Raw genomic sequence first — 21,534 nt, 5'->3', positions numbered from 1 at the left:
AAGTAGTAGAAAAAAATATGTCTAGTTTTTTGCTTTTTTATATCTAGTTTTTTGTTTTATATCTGTCATACTCGCACATAAGCATACGGGGTCCTAGTCCTCGGACAAACATGCCTTTGCTCAGGTTTCGGAACTGAGTCGATTGACATATGTGATACTAAAAGATGATCACAAAGGACTATCGTAACCAAAGCCTTCACAATAATTAAGAATTGGAATAGAACAAATCTTCAATAACATTTTAAGACACCGACAGACATACAGAATACATCTTCTTTCCAGCGAAACATGAACCTTTAATGCTTAATTATGCTTGTTTATTCCGATATCTAAATAATTTTTAAAAATAATTCAATAATAACATTTATGTATATTTCTCATATACATACAGTAAATTTAATGTTCTTGCCTTGATGTATATTAAAATTAATAAATATAGATCAAATTTTCTTATATACTTCAAATTTCTATACCTCTGTTGTCGTTCACTACTAGTTTGTCTTAAAATCTAAAAAACTGACTTAGACAGCTATTATATCCGTTAATACTAGGTTTTATGTCTCATTGTTTGCATTATTATAATCAATCATCTCAAACTGCTTTTGCTCTAATAAAGTTAAAACGTTTGTTTCTATTCATACAAAATTATCTTCCACTTGTTGTACAGTTTCATGCCGGAACTTGGCAATTGATGCGCCCCTCTTTCGAACTGTTCAATGCCGAGCAAAAACTCTTTCCAGTTGTTCAAACACAGGTGCGTAGGAGATGTCTGTTTTTCGATTACCAACTAAGGTTTGTAGCATTCAATTAAAACGAAATTGCATAGCGTTTACTTGATAACGTTTCTTTTGTTATTTTATTTCAGCAAGAGAAGAAAAACAATAAATAGTACTCTTTAAAAATATATATGTAAAACACAACCTTTTATCAAAAGAGGATAAGTAAGTTAACGAAAACTGTTATAGCTTTATCAGTGCTCGAGACCATGCGGAGTTGCTACTCTAATTTAGCTCAGGGCCTAGTAAGCTTTCTGGCAAAAATGAGTTCAAATTGGAAGGAGTGCCTCGCTCAGCTCCTCCCTCAAGTGGAGCCCACAAGTTGCCTGCACCGCCTGTATTGGAAGGTGGCCACCCAGAACCCCAAGTGTCTGCCCCTGCAAAAAAGAACACAAATGCTGTTGTTAGTAATATGTTTTCAGTAACAGCACCATGTGTCAACACTAACCAGACCCTCTTGGGGTTTGACGCCAGGATTGCGCAACACTAGTCACGCTGCCACTGCTGCTTGGTGGAACGACGCTACCACTGCTGTTGATTCCACCACCAGTGTTACCTATACCAATAGGAATATTGCCTGTCGGCGCACCTAGTTGTTGCAAATATGTTTGAACTTCCGCTTCGCTAGGGCACTCTGCCCCGATGGTAGTGCTGCCTAATGGGCAATTGTTCAGTGCCTGTTGGGCTTTATTTGCTTCATCACGGGAAGAGTATTTACACAGTGCTAAACCATGATTCAAATATAACTGCAAATTTTGTAACGGTCCGTGTTGCATGCATAGAGTACGTAGCGTGGCACCATCAATCTAAAATAGAGACGATAATGGTAAGATACCTACTTCACTTTTATTCGCACACTCTAATGTTGAAATTTTTAGTGTAGTGTGGAGCAATTTCAGTTAAATTATTAAAATCAGCACATCATACAGTACAAATCATTAGGTACAATGTAACAGAAATATAAAATATATAAAATTCAAAGTAAATCATAAATTGAAGTGGGTAGATCCAAACAGTTATCTATGCTACGAAAACTTCGTTAGTCAATTTTAGAAAAAAAAAAATATTAGCAAAAAAATGAAGTGACATTTTCAAGCTTCGTAGGGAATGATACAAGAATATTTCCGCAGAAGAATGTTCTTCAAGGATTACGGCACACGTACCTGTGAAGTAAGATTTTTCAACAAAAGCCACGATGATCCCCAGTTATTGCCACCTGACCAATTGCCACCTGCTCCGGGACGCTGGGTTCCGCTGCCTCCACCAGTCCAACCATTAGCTGCTGCAGCTGTATTTTTACTAGCACCTAGCCCAGGTGGTGGCCCCCGGGTAGTTTTTCCCATTGTGGTTCCCCAAAGATCCGAGCCCGTACTGGCAGCTGTGGATGAAATACTTTCTGGCCATACATTTTTTCCTGCGTTGGTAACCATCTTACCGGTTGCTCCTGGCTGTGATGGATTGAAGCTCCACGTTGAAGACGTCAAGCCCATTGTATCAGTTGGAGACGATTTACCACCTGTACCAAACAAATCAGCCTCTTTGACTGCCGAAATCGACAATGGACTACGTGCCACACTGCCTGGTGTAATACTGGGATCTTCATCAATTTTCATCTGTGCTCCCTAGGCGTTTGCGATAAATATTATGAAATAAGATACATTATCAATAATTCTACAAAGCGAAAGACAAATTTGCGATTTCACACGCATTGTGATCACCTTTACCTTCCATGGCTTGCCTGGTTCGAACTCAGGGACCAAAGTTCCCCAGTCTTTATTTTCCGGTTCAACACCAGCAGAAGATGGGTCTGGCCACCCATCGGCTAAATTCGATCGTCCTGATGACCAAGTTCTGTAACATGAGAAATATGTTTAGCCTATCAATTAAACATAGTCGACGTTTTCATCCTACCCATCTTGCAGACCGAGGGAACTAATGTTGGAGCTTACGGTCGATAGCGTCGGTTTGGCGGTCGTGCCTGGTGCACGAGAGAAGTCGGTGAGATCATTGGCACCACCAACACCTCCATCTTTATCGATCGATGGCAGTTTCCACTGATTCAAGCGAGACTGTTGACTAGTAACACCAGCGGTGTTGGCTGTCATGCCGGCATTAACTGGATTGTTGCTATTAACAGTAGCATTTGGAGGAAAGCCAACACCTGGAGTAACAGGATCTTTATTAAGCCCCATATCCGCGAAGTTATTTTGCAGTGACACCAATTCCTGCTGGCGCAAAAAATCTGCCGTTCCTAAACCGGGATTCATCGATCCAGGTGTTCCAGGAGGTTGGTGAGGACCGCCTGGCTGGTGTGGTTGTTGCTGCTGCTGTTGCTGTTGCTGCTGTTTTACATAAATAGCTTGCTGTGCTGCAATTTGCTGCTGAAGTTGCGAGATCTGTTGCTTGTGTTTATTAATTTGCATTGTCAGCTGTACGGTGCTAACACCAGTTGCCCCACCGCTTCGAGCCAAGTTACTTTGAATGTGTTGCATTTGCTAAAAAACGCCAAAAAATAAGAAAAAAACGTTCACATTTTTTTGCGTTGTTCTATGATAAAACTTACTCTAATATGGTTGAGCAACTGATTCAACAATAACAAAGTTTGCGGAGCTAACGGTTGATTTAATATTTGATGATTGAGGAACCCAGCATGAACAGCCATTTGGATCTGCTGGACGAGCATTCGCAGTTGTTGAGTGGAAGGTTGTGCTTGCGGATTCTGTTGATTGCCAGCAACAGCTGCGGCTGCCAATGGATTTGGGCCTTGAGTGAAAGATGAATGCGCTGTTGCTGGACCTTGAGAAAGATATTTCAAAGCCGCATGATTCGGGTTGGCACCGCCAACCCCAGGTAAGCTGTTAAGCAAATTTTGGTTCTGTAAAATAAGAAATCGATAAGCTTATTCGTAGATACTAAGTAATCAAACTACAACCTGCGAAAACGGCATTCCAGTTCCAGGACCTGCCGGAAATCTACTTGAAAACTGAGCTTCAAAAGCAGTTCCCGGATGCTCGTCAGGACGTCTCCAATCTCCCAAACCGCCTACAGCGCTATGTCGCTGCAATATGTCCAAAGATTCTTCAAAGTTCATATTTGTGTTACGCAGAGCATACTCCACATCCTCCTTCTTAAAACCGTTTTCACACAGCATGCGGTAATGTTTGCTACTGCGTATGAACTCTGCTGGACTCATTTTGTTCGGTGGCTTATTCATTGTCCAATCGGCTCCAGAACCTCCGGCAATTAAATCATTCGGATCCGGCCATCCTCCTGTTTGCTTGCCTTTATTCCACATAGTATTTTGTCCGAAATCATTCCAAGGGGCATTATTACTCATGCTCTTATCGTCCCAGCCACCACTAGCGCTACATTCATCCCATGAACTATTCAACGGTAGACCTTGATTTTGACCCCACAAACTATTATCCGTTTTTATTCCAGAATTAATTCCTCTTAATCCAACACCTCTAGTGGCTGGTCCAAGTGGTAAATTGGCGCCTCCTGCAAGAGGAGCGCGCGGAATTGGGTTTCGAATTATGTTATCCGGTATATCCTTCCAGTTTGAAACATTGGAATTTTGACGAGATAGAGTTCCCTGGTTCCAAATTGTGCCAGAATTTTCTTCTAGTGTCGGACGTGTATTCATTGGTGACGACGGATCATCCCAGCTACTGGGTAGTTTGTTTGGAACCTGTGCATTCCATTGACTATTAACTCCGGCAACCGCTGCTGGAAGTGTGCCTTGTACAATTTTTGTAGCGGCGGAAAGATTCTGGACATTGGGCTGATCCCACATACCAACATTGCCGTTCAACCGTCCTGATATTCCTCGAGGATCTCCTCGAATTTCACGGGTTGCCTCGACGGGTACTGACTGCCCTATAGGACCAGATAAATTCACAGCAGGTGCTGTTCCTCCCCTATTTTCCCAACCCGCAACAGCCGGCGGGACGTTAACCGCAGCCCCAGTACTATTACCAATAACTCCAGACCAATCGCTCTCCTTCTTTACAGCAACTGGATTGGGACCTGCTGCTGTTCCCGGAGGCCACATAGCGGGATTGTTTTGACCCCAAGCAGGTGGCGCAGCAGCTGGTTGATTTGCACCGGCAGCACTGCCATTCCAAACACTTGCTTCGACAGAATCATCGTCTTCACCCCAAGTTCCACCGATATTGGTGGACGGTCCCCATGGAGCTTTCTGAACCGGTTGTGGTGGCGGTGGAGCGCCCCCATTACGAAGATTAGCCTCCCACAGTTCTGTGCCATTATTTTGATTACATGGTTTCCACCCGGAAGCAGCAGGATTAGGTGCACCACCACCTCCTGCTCCACCTTGTCCTTGCCCTTGTCCTCCTCCAGCCGCTCCACCGGTTGCATTATTATTATTGGGAGTATCCATTTTTCCTGGCTCAGGCGATCCTGGTACTTCCCAATTAGTGTCCTGGTTAACATGTTGATAGCCCCAGCCATCTTGACTAAACAAAGCCTCACGCATGTTGCTCAGCATTTCTAACTGACTTTTGGTAGCAACAGTTCCATTGTTTCCCATCACCAGTTGCTGTTGTGGAGGTTGCTGGTAGATAGAATAACGATACATTTCATTACTTTTTGTAAACCAACAAAAAAGATTTAATTCACTATCTCTCGTTACTCAACATGATCAACATGATATGTTGAAATGTGGAGAAGTTATTTTGCTAACATAACTAAATTGAAACAAATTGAACAAACAAATACTTTACATACCTATGTAGTCTAAAGATTATCTAGCATTGTTTCTTACCTGTTGCTGCTGCGATTGAGCTTGCTGTTGATTATTGTTGGCAATGTTCGGATTGGGACCAGATGGTTGCGATGGATTACGATTCCAGGCATTCGGGGTGCCACCGTTGCTACTGCTGTTGTTTACATTGGGAATCTGTTGTGGTGCTTTATTTGCGTTCTGGTCTTGCGGTTGTGATGGTTGACGTTGTGGTTGACTCGTTGCCGCTTGATTATTGTTGTTTACAGTGTTACCGCCATTAGCCGCAGCCGCTGCCCACGCCTGTGGTGGTTGTTGGTTAGCTAAACCCCAAGCACTAGTGCCGTTTGTAGCACCGGGAGGTGTTCCCCAAGCACTGGTACCATTATTGATAGAATCTTCTCCACCCCCGCACAACCGCAAACGTGGCAGTGACCATCCTGGAGATTCAAAAAAGGCACGCTTCATCAGCGTTCTTTCATTAGCAACCATCACCAACAGGTCATCAAATTTCGTATACGAGCTCTGCCGACGACTGGATGTCTCGTCGATAGTTTGGCGCTCGTTGACTACTTGCACCGGACCTTGGTTTAAAGTAGTGCATGCGTGTAGGGCTAGATTACGACTAATACTAACATTATTCAGGTAAGCATTAAAATCACATTTCAAAGTCACAGTATTAGTGTTTCGCATCAACTCAGTAATATGGCTAAAGAGCGCCCGAGTGGCGTCCAAGTCATCCAATGGAAATCTTATTGAGATCAGCATTTCTCTGCTGTCGCAGCTGCTGCCAATTGATTGTGTCAAGTAGATATAGTCAGACTTGTTTGCGTAAGGGATAGTTGCTTCCGTGATTTGTCGTGGTTCGGAAGGAACGCAGCTCCAAACGATGGTAGTAGCATGCTTCACCAACGATTTTTCACCGTTTAATTGACGGTGTAACACTATTGGAATGTAGCAGCCGAGCATTTTTTGATCCGATCGTAATCGGAACACTGTGATGGTAGGACTTTTATTCGTTATCATTATAGCAGACTCAGTATCTGAAAGTAAAATCGTTACAAAATCTTTTAAAAACATCATTCGGAAAGGTTTCAGTTACTATTTCTAAATCCTTAACCCTCTCTCTACCATGGTTACTCTAGAGCACCACAGGTTTGGATGCAAAAAACCTGTCGAAATATTGACCAATACTACTCAAAATGCATAAATATATTCTTGAACAATTATTATTTCGTTCAAGAATATATTTATGCATTCTGAGTAGCATTGGTAAATATTTCGAAAGGCTTTTGCGCTTCCAAACCTGTGGTGCTCTAGAGTAACCATGGTAAAGAGAGGGTTAAACCAATGGAACTTTATTTGATATTAAAATTTAGTTCTAATTAGACGACTACTAAATGTGAAAACACCGAATCAAATTCCTTGTTGTTTTATTTTCGCAAAACAATAGCAGAACCTAAAGCAAAACAGTATTCAATAATAACGTATCCAAGCTTCAGGCTATTTCGGTTGAAATAAATAAATGTTTATAAAATGTTCTCAATAAAACAGCTGTGATTTGGTCATCTACATTTCAATTCTCAGAAAAAAAATACAGCTTGATATTCCTGTAGCACAGACTAACAGACATAACACGTCGAACAAACTTCCAATAAAATCATCGTTTGGATGATTCTAGTACTTTACGTTAGTAACACTAGCACCATCTGCTGTCGTGTTCGCGCTGCACCATGTATTTCGACATCAGCGCCAGCGTTACTGCATGTGTCAAATGGGGTATGAGATTGCATGACAGCGCCCCAGACGACGTTTTCGCGCGATAACTGTTATTCGATTGAAAATTTTAATTGAACGTTTTTTGTGGCGATGGAGCTAGGTTCCAGTGTTACGTCTGTTAGTCTGTGCCTGTAGCATTTATTTTCCGCTCCAAATAATATTCTTTGACAGCCAGCAGCGCAACTGTATCAAACGTTTACAATTAGAATTGTCCGATTGGTTATACAAACGACCATACATATTTTTATTCACTAGTTGTCAATTCCAGAATGAGTAACTTTTCTTTAAAAATATATTTTTGCAGGTCAAGAAATCAATTTTCCACAAATTATCCATATACAAAACTTTGGTAGATATTGAAAATATTTAGAAGCAATTTTTCAAAGATTTGACCTGCTAAAACTCATACGTCCTTATCTCATAAAAATATCGCTTCACTCGGACAAACACATACGATTCACATAGATTCTCTAGTATTCCTCACATTGGATTCGTGAGCGTCTTTGAAAAGGATTCCTGAAAAAGAAATCCTCAGGAATGCCCTGTATATGGCTCTAGGATTCTTGAATGAGAACCCTGAGTGGGAATCCTCCGGATCGTGTTTGCGATTCCGTTACCGAGTTAAAGGTATCCTGGAGATTCTTACTCAGGATTCTCTGCGTGTTAGTAAGGGTAGTCAAAATGATCCGAATACCTATTAAAAAGTTATCTGTCTCCTAGTCGAAAACATTTACAAAGTTGCGTTTAAATCAAAAAGACCATTTTTTTATAGTAATACTAGCACCATCTGCTGCCGTGTTCGCGCTGCGTCTTGTTTTTCGACATCAGCGCTAGCGTACGTGCATGTGTCACATTAGGAACCACAAAACATGTATGAGATTGCAAGACAGCGCCCCAGACGGTGTTACCGCGCAATGATTGTTATTCGATTGGAAATTTAAAATGATCGTTTTTTGTGGCGATGGAGCTAGGTTCCAGTGCTACGTCTGTTAGTATGTATGTATAGAGTCACTTTTTGAGTAAAGTAATTTTGAAACATATGATTTTACAGGAATTTTTATTACGTTTTTCCTCGCAACTTTGTTTTTCTAGTAATTTCATTGGTTGAAAGTAGAGATGCTGGATGTATTTGAAAAATGTCTGCAACTGCTCGAAGATCCGGAAAAATTTACTCGGAATTTCAAAAAAAATGTATCCGTGATTCTAAAAAAAAATCACTCGCGCAGGCAAGTTTGCAAAAATCTGCACACATTTTAAGAAATCCTACGCAAACATAAGAAGACTCTGACAAAAATCTGCAGATTCAATAGTTGCGGTTATGAAGAAACGTGCTTACGAGAATTGCTTTATTCATTGGATTAGCAAGAGGTGAAGAAGCACGTGTAACTGACCCAAGAGTACTGCCTATAATGGCATACCAGTCCCTAATGGATTTTCATCGTTTTTGAGTTAAATATCAGATTCCATCTATTTCTTGCTTCACTATCGAATAAGAAAACAAAAAAGTATGTTTTATTTGAAAAGGTCAGAAAAAAATGTGAGGTCAAATTGTCTTTATCTTAAGAATAATCGCATATCAGTCCCACCAAATGTTTGTTTCTGAGTATGGGCAATTTTTTCCTCAATCCATATAACAAATACTTGGTGCTGTGTTTCAAGCTTTTTACTGTTAAAAAAACATCAAATAAATAATAAATGCAAGGTTGTTTTAAATAAATTCTACGCAAAAATAATTTTAAATAGACACTGAAACTGCAACTTTTTCCGAAAGTTCGTTCCCGAAAGGTTATTGGTTTCGTCAATCAGAGGGATAATAACCTTGAGCAATGCTGCTTTTTGTTAGGGGTTAAATTCCTGTGGATGATCTGCTCACTTCAAATGATCATTCAAGTTGAAAGTGGCAGAACTCAGAAGAAATAGTCGCTTAGCTTAAAACAGCTTGTATCTCTTTTCAAATTGGAAACTTCCCTTTCTCAATACCACTTTTTCAATGCACGGGCTAATGCGGAATAATACTATTCAGCACGTATTGCGAAACACTGAAGACGTAAGGAAGGAAATTATTCAGTAGCAAATCCAAGACTTCAACCTCATATTTTGCTTTTTCAACGACGACCTTAAAATCGGGGTGAGTAATGGGTGGACGTCTCTATCAGTCTCTTCCTTATTTTTCATTGAAATTTTCACGAAAAGGCAATTCTTTAATGAAGAAGTTATGATTAAGGTCTTTTTCATTACATTATGTCGAAAAAATAAGAATAACCCATCCCAAACAGGTGAAATACCCAAAACGAGAAAAATATCTTCAAGCGCTGTTTTCTCAACTTGTTGATTTTCCAGATGGGACTGATATGCGATTATAGGCAGAGTAGGCCTATCAAATCCCATGAGCCGATGGCCATGTAGAAATCCAACCACAGTGTTTTACTGTATGCTAGCGCAGAAACTTTAGACATTCGAACGTTTGCATCATGTTCGAAAGTCAAGCAGCTTAAAATGTTTTAAAACTTGTGACGTGTACAAGAAAAAATGTTTGGTATTGTGTTCAATTACTTTAAAAACTGGCTTGGGAAAAAAATCTTCACTGTTTGCGATATTGTATTAAATAGTATACCGTATTTAAATAGTAATAATATTATTCTAAATCACAAACCTTAACAACATTCGGTCTCGCCAATAATCCAGGGAAATAGAGCACTGACGCTCTGTGAAGAAAGAGAAACATACGTTGGAGCTTGTTTTAAGTTTTAGTTTAAAGTGCAGTAATACCTTATCTTTCTCGGTGGACGGACTTCAAATTTTCCAGACGATGAACATCAGGATGTTACTTAGCCGAAATATCACAGATTGAACACTAGGCTGTGTAAAGTTGTGTGTTGAGAATAATATCCTGTATCCGGTGGATATGACTGCCTTTTCGCAGCTCCGAAAGCTTGCAACTTTGTTATACTTAAACGTATACGACAAACGTTCACTTCAGCACTTTTCGTCTGTAAATAAAAATCATAGTTTTAAGGAGTCATTGGCGAGGGATTTAAAATAAATAAATGCAGAGAACTTCGTTTTTTTGCGCAAGTATGCACTGCCCTAAAATGGCGAACTTCTTGGAAACCTGTAGTAATTTAGATTGGGATTTTTTGCATAGTCACTAAACATGTTTATTATTTGTAGTTGTTCAACTGTTGAGGTTCAACGAACGGTCTTTGCCATATTTCTTTCTTCATGTTGTCTTATTGCAGGAGAGTCATTGGATGTCATTTAGCGAATCGTTTTCCTCCAGCTGATTACATATGGCGAAGCAAGTCTTGTGAGAAAAGTGCTGTTATTTGATAAATATTTGTAGTTTTTCGCGACGTTTCATCAGAATGATCTTGAAGAATGACGCAGCATTCAAAAATGTGGAAAAATAACACATGCCACATTGGGGTGGGACAAAAAATAAATGTTAGCTCCCATGCACTTTTCGTGTTCCTTATGGGTCCCATAACAACTGTGTAACTTTTCAGATCGATCGGTGAAACGCCCGATTTGCGCCCGATTTTCAAAGTTTCCATACGATTTTATATGGGAAAATCCACTTTTTAAATACTTATTCTCTAGAGATGTCTAGTTGGCTGTTGTCCTAGCAAAAACTCTTCTGAAAACCGTAAGGCGCTACGATGCTTGTAGAAACAGCTATTCACCCCAAACTGATTGAATGTCTGACGGACGGCTCACCATTGAAATTTTCCAGCAACACTGCTACAGCATGCTGCTATTTCAAACTTGCTTAAGTATGAGAAATAATTTCGCGTGGAATTAATTTTAAAAGTGTGATTTTTGCTCATAGTATCTTCGAAGAAGCCTCTAAGATAAATTTAAGCGATATCATTACTTATCACATGGTTGAATTTGCTACAGCAGCACGCCGCAGCAGTATTGCTAGTAAAATTCAATGGTGAGCCGTTCGTCAGGTATTCATTCAGTCTGGGGTCAATATCTTTTTTCACAAGCAAAGTAGCGCCTTGCGGTCTTCGCAAGAGTTTTTCCCAGGAAAATTTCCTATAAATATCATGCCTATTGATATATTTTTAGGAGCCAACTGGACATCTCTATAGAAAAAGTATTGAAAAAGTGGTCTTTCCCATATAAAATCGTATGGAAGCTTCAAAAATCGGGCGCAAATCGGGCGTTGCACCGATCAATCTGAAAAAAGTTACACAGTCATTATAGGACCCATAAGGAACACGAAAAGTGCATGGGAGCGAAAAAATAACACCATCGCTTTTTTCCCATATAACCGTGTCCCAGTCTAATGCCATATGCTGTGCTTTTTGTTTGTTAGGCATTTTTATCTTGACTAATTCACAATATTTCATAAGAATCACTCGAAAAGTTATTAACAATTTGTTTCAAAATTTAAGTAGAGTGAGTCGTTACTCACCAGTCCAGTCCTTCATTTATAGACCATTGAAAATATTCCCACACATGAACATAAATCTTTATATTATTACCGAAAGAATTTTCTCTTACATTACAACATTATTCACTTAAAAAAAATATAAAATCGGATTATTCTGCAGTTTCTTCGTGAATTCACGCAAAAGCATGATCCCTAAATTGAAAGATAATTCTATTTATAGTATTTTTGTAGAACATTCTGACTTTCCAAAAAATGACTTTTTTAAGCTACTAAAGCACTCTTTTGCACTTTTTGTAGTTCTGTTCGATTCCCAATTTTTTCCATATATTTTTTTATTTTCGTATGGTTAATTCTGAATATTTCACGTGGTTTGGTTCAGCATCGCATTCAGTTATTTGAGCCCATTAAACGTCGCAAACAAGTTGATTTTTATCATAATTTTCAGAAAAAAAAAACTCTTGAAAACACATACAAAAAAAATTTCAGTCAGGACTGAAATTTTTACTGGAAAGCGGGAATGCTTAGTTTTCCATCACATGTAAAAATGTCAACATCTCAGCTCCCCGATAAGATATCAAGAATCATTTTTTATGTAAATTTTGGTCATAAATCCCGCTTTCCAGTAAAAATTTCGGTTCCCGATTGATTTTTTGTACGTGTTTTAAAGGTTTTTTTAAGAAAATATGAGAAAAATTCCCTTTTTTGAAATTTTTAATGGGTTCTGTGAGTCAAATAACTGAATGGGATGTTAAACCAAACCACGTAATAAAAAAATATATGGAAGAATGCGGGAATCGAACAGAATTGCAAATAGTGCAAGAGTGGTTCAGTAGCCTAAACATTCATTTCTTTATAAATCATATTTGGGTCAGAATTCGTAAGACGGATCACTAAAAATCGCGATGTCTGATTTTTTCAAATAAGTATTAAAAACTTCAAGAGTTTCACTCGGGAAGTTGATTTTCATATTTATATTGAATTTGAGTAAGTTTTCAAGTTGTTATTGTCATTTGAAATTCAGATCAAAACTGTTTTTAAATAGACATAGCTTTGAAAATATTGCATCGAATTTGATGACATTTTCACAGCAGATGCATCCTAAGTTATAGTTTAGGAAAATATTATTTTTGGAGAAAAAATATTTTTTTAATAGTAACTATTTAAAACAATATGTTGAAAATCTATGTTCTGGGGCACTGAAAAATCTGAAAAAAAAAGTATTTCTGACGAAATTTCGAAACTTCCCTGAAAATTTCGCGGTGGTGTTATTTTTTGATCAAAAGATATGGGCTTTCAAAGTTGATACCGCAACGCATTTCAAGTTTGTAAAATACCATTTCGAAACGGTGCACAGTGCGTTGAATGTAGGGTAAGACGGGATAAAAATCAAAACTACACGATTTTGTCGATAAAACATGTTGATGCAACAAGGAAAGTTGTTCGTTACCTTCAGAGCTACTAAATGCATAAAGGTCTTATGTGATACACTAAATCACAAAACTGTCCCAAACGCCAAAGCACTCATCCTATACCAGAAACCGTTAATCTCTTTGTAAAAGTTGTACATTGTAACGAAAACTGCGGATTTTATGTTTTACTTACTTTTACATAATTGCAAAAGTGACTTATGCGCAATTATAACGAAAAAAAAAGATTTTTTTGGGTATTCTTTTACGTATAATTTTTATAATTTTTTATATATTTAATTACCAGAGTAACAAACAATTTAAAATTCTTCATGATGCATATTATATTATCAAGTCAAGTTTTGATCCGTTTCTCTTGAATTTCCAGCAGGATGGTTTTTTTTTCATTTGAAGCAAAAAAATGGCCGGTACTGGTTTTGTACGACTCTGAAGAATTCATGGCTGTCAAATTTGGCATTGTGAAGTTGAAAATACGATATACTGAAGGAATTGAGTGTTGATTATATATTTGATAAAATTGTAGCGAAGGTACCTCATGAAAATTTTCTAAAAATTTCTGACAATTTATTGTTAAGTTTTCAAAGATAAATAAAGGTTCTAACTGTATAAAGTATTATTGGCTCCCCACATAAGACTGGGCCCGGGCCATCACAATCGTAAATTTGACTCTGGTAGTGTATATTACTCAGTTGTTTAATTATTGCTAGTAACTGAGTGGGGACTTTGACTTTAGATCTATTCACAAATTACGTAAAGCAAAAAATCATATCTTTGACCCCTTTTCTCTTCATTCACATTGTTTATTCCTATACAAAATTTATGAAAAATAGAGCAGCTTCACACACCCTCTCTCCCCGTAGATCATTGCGTACTCTCGTGCCTAAGCGGCTGATTAGAGAAGCACAACTAGCTTATCTATTTTTGGTACTAATTAGAACAACAAACAGGGAGAATGCTGTTGGGGCTGCGCACAAGTGTGTGTAGTTTATTGCACTACAGCACAAAACAGTGTGAAATCCTGAATCCTGGCAAAATACAGGTGTGTGTGGTACATTTCAGTGAAATGCAGAATGCTGCACGATGTGGATTCGATTCAAACTAACATATCGTAGGAAGGACGTTGGGGTCACGTGCGAATGTGTAGGGTTTACTTGGAAGAAACGCAGAAGTTTTATTTTTATTGTTGAACGTGATCGAACCAACAAACAACACTGATATTGTTGGGACCATGTACGAGCACGAGTGTGCGTGTTTTGTTTAGTAAATATCAAAAGTTAATATATTTCATGATTTGTCTGAACTCGTGTGGTGTTAAACGAAATTTCGTTCAAAAAACCATCAAAAGGTACAACGAGACATCCTCTTTGGGGGACCGTAGAAGATCCGGTCGGCCACGATCTGAAAGCATGCTTGTCTTTTCTCCTTAGAAAACCTCTAGACTGCAGGAGAACATCTTGCACTGCGAAAACAACTGTTCTCACACTAAAGAGCAAATCAACACACATGCTAGAAGAGAGCGACAGACGATTTTTATCTGCTGAATTTCCTGAAGGCACCGCGGTGAAATCTGAAATCTCTATCTTGCGAGACAATGAACTATGGTGTCCTTTCTCACACGTATGGACATCACGCACAATAATTACACAGCAGAGCTATCTGCGGTGCGTTTTACAGTTTGTTTGTTGAGCGTGGTAGAAGTGGAAAAGAGATTGGAAGAGAAAAAATAGACTGCGTTGCTCGTGCCAGTCGACTTTACTATGGTCGAATTTGTTTTCGCGGTGTAGCTATACGAGGACTACACTTTTGCCCGCTAGGTTTTTTTTCACTTTCCAGACAACTCGCCAGTGGACTCTGCGGTGTATTTCTGCGTTTTCCCTTTAGAGTGATTCACCCCTCTTGTTTCTATCAGATGTGGGATGAGCTGGAATTGTGTTTGTCTCTCTGTAAGTTGGTTGAGACTCTTTGAAGTGGAGGAAGAAGCAGTGTGGTGAAAGCATTTGCTACACGCAGGCACATACTGAAAGGGAAGTGCGCGGTGAATTTTTTCTCCGCTCTTCCCACATACTGAGGAGAATGACAAGCATGTCTGAAAGGACATCACAAGTCGTTAAAGTTATGGAAGAGCATATCCATTACGACCAATCTGAATATATCTACTGGATCTATCCAAAATATTTCGGCAACTGACCTTGGATGTGAGGAATACAACCAGTGTAAAGTTTACGCCGTTTCCGAGTTCTTTCAGAAAAAAAAAATCGATAAAACGAAAATAATACTTTTACGGCATGCTGGTCACTAGACTGGGACACGGTTATATGGGAAAAAAGCGATGGTGTTATTTTTTCGCTCTCATGCACTTTTCGTGTTCCTTATGGGTCCCATAACAACTGTGTAACTTTTCAGATCGATCGGTGAAACGCCCGATTTGCGCCCGATTTTTGAAGCTTCCATACGATTTTATATGGGAAAGACCACTTTTTCAAAACTTGTTCTATAGATATGTCCAGTTGGCTCCTAGAAATATATCAATACATGATACTTATAGGAAATTTTCCTGGGAAAAACTCTTCTGAAGACCGCAACGCGCTACCTTGCTTGTGAAAAAAGATACCCCAGACTGATTGAATATCTGACGAACGGCTCACCATTGAATTTTACTAGCAATACTGCTGCAGCATGTTGCTGTTGCAAATTCAACCATGTGATGAGAAATGATATCGCTTGAATTTATCTTGGAGGCTTTCCCGAAGAAACTATGAGCAAAAATCACACTTTGAAAATTAATTCCACGCGAAATTATTTCTCATACTTAAGCAAGTTTGCAATAGCAGCATGCTGTAGCAGTGTTGCTGTAAAATTTCAATGGTGAGCCGTCCGTCAGACATTCAATCAGTTTGGGGTGAATAGCTGTTTCTACAAGCATCGTAGCGCCTTACGGTTTTCAGAAGAGTTTTTCCCAGGAAAATTTCCTATAAGTATCATGTATTGATATATTTCTAGGAGCCAACTGGACATTTGTATAGAAAAAGTTTTGAAAAAGTGGATTTTCCCATATAAAATCGTATGGAACACGAAAAGTGCATGGGAGCTAACATTTATTTTTTGTCCCACCCTACTGGTCACGTGATCAATTTTCTGATGAGAAACTATTTATACTAGAGCAGTCACACAATACACAAAATGATCGATTGTGAGCAGCAGCAAGAGACAATATTGAGGAGTCCTAAAAAAGTGTTCCTCGTTTTTAAAGTGCAGCTTCAGTGATGTTACGGAAAGCAGTTTGTAAGCGAGATAAACTTCCACTTCTTTTCGTCAACAAAGACATCAAAGTCAATGCTGTTAATTGTAAAAAAAATAAAGAAAATCGTTGCCCTGATTCTTAAAAAATCCCTTCGAAACCCAGATTTGAACCAAATGCTCTTTTCTGTCTGGTTCTACATGATATTGAGATCTCCAGCTTGAAGCAGTTTCAAGCGGGTTACTGCCGTGGATAGCTTCGAAAAGCGTTTGAAGTTGATGCAACTAACTAAGAGAGACATAATTCCAAAACATTTGCTATAAATGTTCACTATGAAAAAAAACTTTCAATAAAGAATACTTAGAAATTTATGTGTTATATTTACATATTTATATTTATATTTGTGTCCGAATTTCTTGATCACGGTGTAGAACACAATGCGAGTTAGTTTGAAAATTATATGCAATGTCATTTGAATTTAGTTGATTCTGCGTAAACCACGATTTTCTTTGGAAATTAGTGCAATATCATTTAAATTTGTGCGGAATATTATGGAATTTTCTATCATAAGCGATGGATCCTTTACATGCGATTCGACATAGTTTTCTTACTGTGTAGTTGGTATTGTTGTCAAATCAACTAACTTGATTGCTAACTGACTATAAAAAGAGCTTAACGTAGCAACTAAGACTTGTAACGATTTTCGTCGAAAGTAGATGATAATTTCATTCGTCCGAGCTTCTAATGTTTCGACACCTCTGAAGTCTATGTAATTCAAATGTTCAGAATCAAGGAGGGCACTTCAAAATAATTTTCAAAATTTTATTTTAAATTCTTTGACATGTTTTCTTCCTTGTTAAACAACAGCTGATTCAGATCGGCACATTGCTTATTCTTTTAATAATAGGTTATGAAGCTTTTAATAAAAGGTTATAAACGTTACAATGTGCTCTTCGAAAACAAGTATTGTCGTTGTAAATTAATCTCGAGTGCTTAATCTTGTTTTACCAAATAAAAATAACTCTATTCATCTACATAATGTGATTATTATTTGGCTTGAGAGAAGCTCTAGGCTCATGAGAAAAAAAAATAAAAAATTAAAATTAAAAAAAAACGCACATCACCTCTTCACCAGGTGTTATAATTTTTCTGATTCCTCTATTGATTGATCTAATCTTTTAAGTTAGTTTCAATTACTTATTTAGGCGAAATTTGTTTTATGGATATTTCAATATTTTGACGAATGACTTCATCTTCAACGGGACTCACGAAACATAATTTTGAATTATGAACACTCTCAAACTACTCTAGCAAGCTTCTTGCACTGAAATATTATCTTACTACGTTAATAACGAACATTAAAAAAGAGACGAAGAAAATCGGTTAAGATTTCTTCCGGTAATCGATAACACGGCTGTAATTTTTCGAGAAGCTTTATTCCGAGATAATCGCGTATAAAGTATCAGGTTTAGCTTATGAGGCCATAGCTAGGAGCGCCCCAAAGTGCTCTAACCTTTTCTCTACTACTCAAAGGTCTATTCAAATTTGAAAAAATGTTTTCAAATAATTGTACTTCAGTAGACAATAGATACGCAATAAATTGGGACACTATTCTATGTACTGTGTTGTTTATTGCGCTATTAGTAATGAAAAACAGTGTAAACAATTAGTAATGAAAAACAGTGTAAAAGTGTAGTGAAATACATTGAGATTTTCTAGTTACACTAAAAAAGAGAAAAAAGTACTTTAAATTAGATTTCCCTCCCTGCTGGTGACTGAAGGACTCGGATCGTAACGCTAGTCCTGTACATTAGTAGTTGGCCGCGAACAGTGTCAAATGCACAGAACAGCGTGAGCTACATCGCTACTAAACCTAGATAAAAAGAAGAAGACCTTTGAAATTAATTTGCACTGAATACCTCTATTCACGTTTTGTTTTTTTTTTTTTATTGTTTGAGGGTAAAAGTTTAATTAGGCAATTTAAAATGACACTACTAAAATATTATACCATATTTTTCAATTATTCATACAAAAAAATTGCAAACAGTCTCAAGGCTTCAATTGAAATTTTGTGCTTTTACATGTATACACAATTCAGTATACAAACATTGCACTTAACTTGTTTTGCTAAAATTTTAAAATCATAGACCACACCATATGAATTTTATTTAAGTGACCGAATATGCGATCCACTAAATATTATTATTAACCAAATAATGCTACTCGTGGCAACTATAGTTAATAAAAAACATTCGTATGCACTATACCTAATCAAATGTATAAACACGGTAACATGTAGTGTCTCAAAATGTTTGCGTGATAGGTACACAATAAAACCTATACTAAAAGTGCTGTAATCGATACATATTTTTATATATATTTTAAATAAAGCGAATAAGTTTTCTGTCGTTTTGGAGCCTCGCCAGAGAACTGTAAATATATGTACAATAAAACAAGTGGTTTAATTTTTATCCTTCCAAGATAATTCAAAATACTTCTTAGACCCCCGGAACCCTGCAAGCCATTGCGGAACGCTGCCGGACAACAAACTATACCGCAAAATTAGGTTATTTAGCTTACCTTTGGCAGAAAACTGTATTTTCGTGCGGTAGAAAAACAGCTTGACGACGTCAATTTTTACTGCTACCATTTTGTGGAAGTGGTTCTCGATGCCCGAACATCACTTTGCACAACACCGAGATACTCAATCTTAATGAAAACACTGTCTTGCGGCACTTGTACTGGAAGATCTTAATCCCTTCCAGGGCACAGATAGCGAAAACCACTCTAGTCCACTTAGGGTTGTCGCCAATCGTGTACCGAAAAATAGGATTTTCTTATAAGGTCATTTCGTTCACGACGAAAATCCTTCACTTTCTTCTGCACAGAGTATTCCTTTTTTCAGTTTAAAAATGCAACATCAATACGGACACTACCTATTCAGTTTTGACAATATCCAATTGCACGTTGGTAAAAGACTTTCAGAAATCACTTTTTATCTGTTTTATAGAATGAAAAATAACTTTTCGATCAAAAATTGACAAAAATATGTGACATCAAATGATATTCCAGACTCGCCATTGTGTAGCTTTTTTCATGCACTTTGTGTGTGTGTGTATTTTCGTTGCGCTCCTATCGGAAGCAAATAAGCTTTTTATCGTGTTTGTCGAGAAAGCTTTAGAATGGCTGTTTATATTTCGTTTGCCTTGACATGTATCAAACAAGGTTTTACATGCTCTTCAATTTTGTCGTCAAGCTTGAGTAATGTCAATTTCGTTCCGGCGGTGATGCTACACATTTTTACTACACAAAGCAAAGCTACTAACATTTCGTTGTCGAAACACATCAGGACAATTGCGGGGCTACACAATTAATTTATCTCAGCAAACTTCCCAACAACTTTACCGAGCTCGGCGAAGTTTTTACCAAATGGCAGCAATATATTTTGACGAACATTCAGCAAATGTATCGATCTACCGTAAACCAGCAAGTATTGACATTTCGTTTGCCGAAGTTCTTAAAAGTTCTGCCGAAAACTTGCAGATCATTTCGCTGAATTTATCAGTTGTTGAGTTCTCGGCAATAAAGTCTAAGTGTGTACACAATTATTCTCGTTTTAATTGTTCAGTAAATTTTATTACGGTCATGTTCAGTAAATTTGAAAAAATACTTAAAAATAACTGATGTCGGTTAAAGTTTTTACCGAATTACCGTTATACAAAAGGCACTTGACGAGCTCAGCAAAAAACATTGCTGACCTTTTTTGTAAACTAAAGTATGTTCGCAATTTCATAAAGTTCAGTTAATATTTGACGATCTGTCAGCACCTACCTAGGTGTTGCTGAAAACCCTTCAATTCATTTACTGAACTCTTGATGTTTGTTACTATACTGTTCGGCAGTTTTTCAAAGAGTTTCGAAGCTGAGTTCGTTAAGTGTTTCCTGTGGTGGAAATTTTTCCACCACAGGAGAGCAGTTTACTAGAAGCCTGCAATAAAAAACCTATATTCATCATAACATTGAACGTAATATCAAGTTTTTACTTGAATATGCTAGGAAAACCAGTATAATCGATCCAAACAATCCGAAATACCTTTATAAAATTATTCAACGGTTGTAATAGCACTTTTCACAATGGTCGTATTTATTTTTCTCTTTCCGCTGTACGTTTACAGAACGCTCGGTAATTTTTGACGAATTGTCAGCTTTGTAAATTTTCAAAACGCTCGGTAATTCGCGACGAATAGTCAGCATTGTAAATACCGACTTATGCAGCAATTTTTGATGAACACTTTGTAAATTTTTACTGAGCTATCTTCTATGTTTGACGTTACAGCGAGAATGGAAAATTACCGAACACTCGTCTAGCAAATAAATTACAGAACAGATTGCTGATGGCTCAACTGTTGAGAACTCGTTAAAAAAATTGCTGAGTTCGGTAAAAGAAACTAAGTGTGTAGCGCTAGCGCTATTCTCGTTTTAATTGTTCAGTAATTTTTATTAAGGTCATGTATACGACCCTCTTGGTACTAACAGTCTTCCAGGGCCGAAATTCGAACATACGACGACTGGCTTGTTAGGCCAGCATTATACCTGAAGTGAAGACCTCTGAAAACCAGCTTGGTTGGAAGGCGTACAACAGAAAACAGACTTTCATGTCCATATAGACCTATTTACGTACGAATGTGTTAGTGCCACTCATTGAGAAAAATATTTACAAATCGCTGTTTTGTTTGCAATGCTATGTTTTTAGCAGCTGGACAAATAATTAGTTGAACACTTATTATAAGTTCTAAACCTGTTTCTGAATAAATTGTTCATCCGTGATCATGAATCGGAAGAAGCTGCTAAACATAACCGACAAAAAATGGTAAAAAGCAGTGGTGGGCATCATTCCGCTAATTCGCTAATTCGCTAATTAGCGACGCTAAAATTCAGATAGCGATTTCGCTAGTCTATGAGCTGGTTAGCGAAACTGTTAGCGTCGCTAAAATTTTGGCCTTCGAAACGCTAATCGCTAATTCGATAAATTTTGTAGAGAAGCGACAATAGAAATATTTAGAAAAACTGTGAATTGCTGATGGCGTACTTAAATTGCTTCGAAAGAATGGAGCTCCAGTTATCGTACAAGCCACAGCATTTTGAAGAACAAGCACAAGGTCTAGATTG

The 21,534-nt window shown here is 37.8% G+C and overlaps 1 protein-coding gene across 3 annotated transcripts; it reads right to left on the bottom strand.

Moving 5' to 3' along the window:
- Positions 1-295: 295 nt before the first annotated feature.
- Positions 296-19,465, bottom strand: LOC129730341 (protein Gawky-like). 3 transcript variants are annotated; one of them, XM_055689621.1, is made up of 12 exons: positions 18,947-19,465; positions 10,069-10,289; positions 9,953-10,004; positions 5,563-6,563; positions 3,709-5,352; positions 3,340-3,651; positions 2,688-3,271; positions 2,495-2,627; positions 2,212-2,398; positions 1,940-2,154; positions 1,225-1,582; positions 296-1,153 (listed from the first exon to the last, which is right to left on the bottom strand). In XM_055689621.1, exons 4-12 carry the CDS (start codon positions 6,544-6,546, stop codon positions 1,002-1,004), a joined length of 4,569 nt encoding a protein of 1,522 aa, XP_055545596.1. In that variant the 5' UTR covers positions 6,547-6,563; positions 9,953-10,004; positions 10,069-10,289; positions 18,947-19,465; the 3' UTR covers positions 296-1,001. The 3 variants fall into 3 exon arrangements, with proteins under 3 accessions (XP_055545596.1, XP_055545594.1, XP_055545595.1); XM_055689619.1 differs by having other exon boundaries at positions 1,940-2,398; XM_055689620.1 differs by having other exon boundaries at positions 1,940-2,398; positions 2,501-2,627.
- Positions 19,466-21,534: the final 2,069 nt, after the last annotated feature.

Source organism: Wyeomyia smithii, chromosome 3 (assembly GCF_029784165.1).
Source record: "Wyeomyia smithii strain HCP4-BCI-WySm-NY-G18 chromosome 3, ASM2978416v1, whole genome shotgun sequence".
NCBI lineage: Eukaryota > Metazoa > Arthropoda > Insecta > Diptera > Culicidae > Wyeomyia > Wyeomyia smithii.
This window is presented reverse-complemented; position numbering and strand designations above follow the sequence as displayed.

Coding starts and splice junctions, on each gene's coding strand:
- LOC129730341 (XM_055689619.1), bottom strand. CDS start 6,546: ATGATAACGAATAAAAGTCCTACCATCACAGTGTTCCGATTACGATCG. Junction 5,353..5,562: donor CTCAATCGCAGCAGCAACAG/GTAAGAAACAAT, acceptor TCTATCTACCAG/CAACCTCCACAACAGCAACT. Junction 3,652..3,708: donor CTGGAATGCCGTTTTCGCAG/GTTGTAGTTTGA, acceptor CTTATTTTACAG/AACCAAAATTTGCTTAACAG.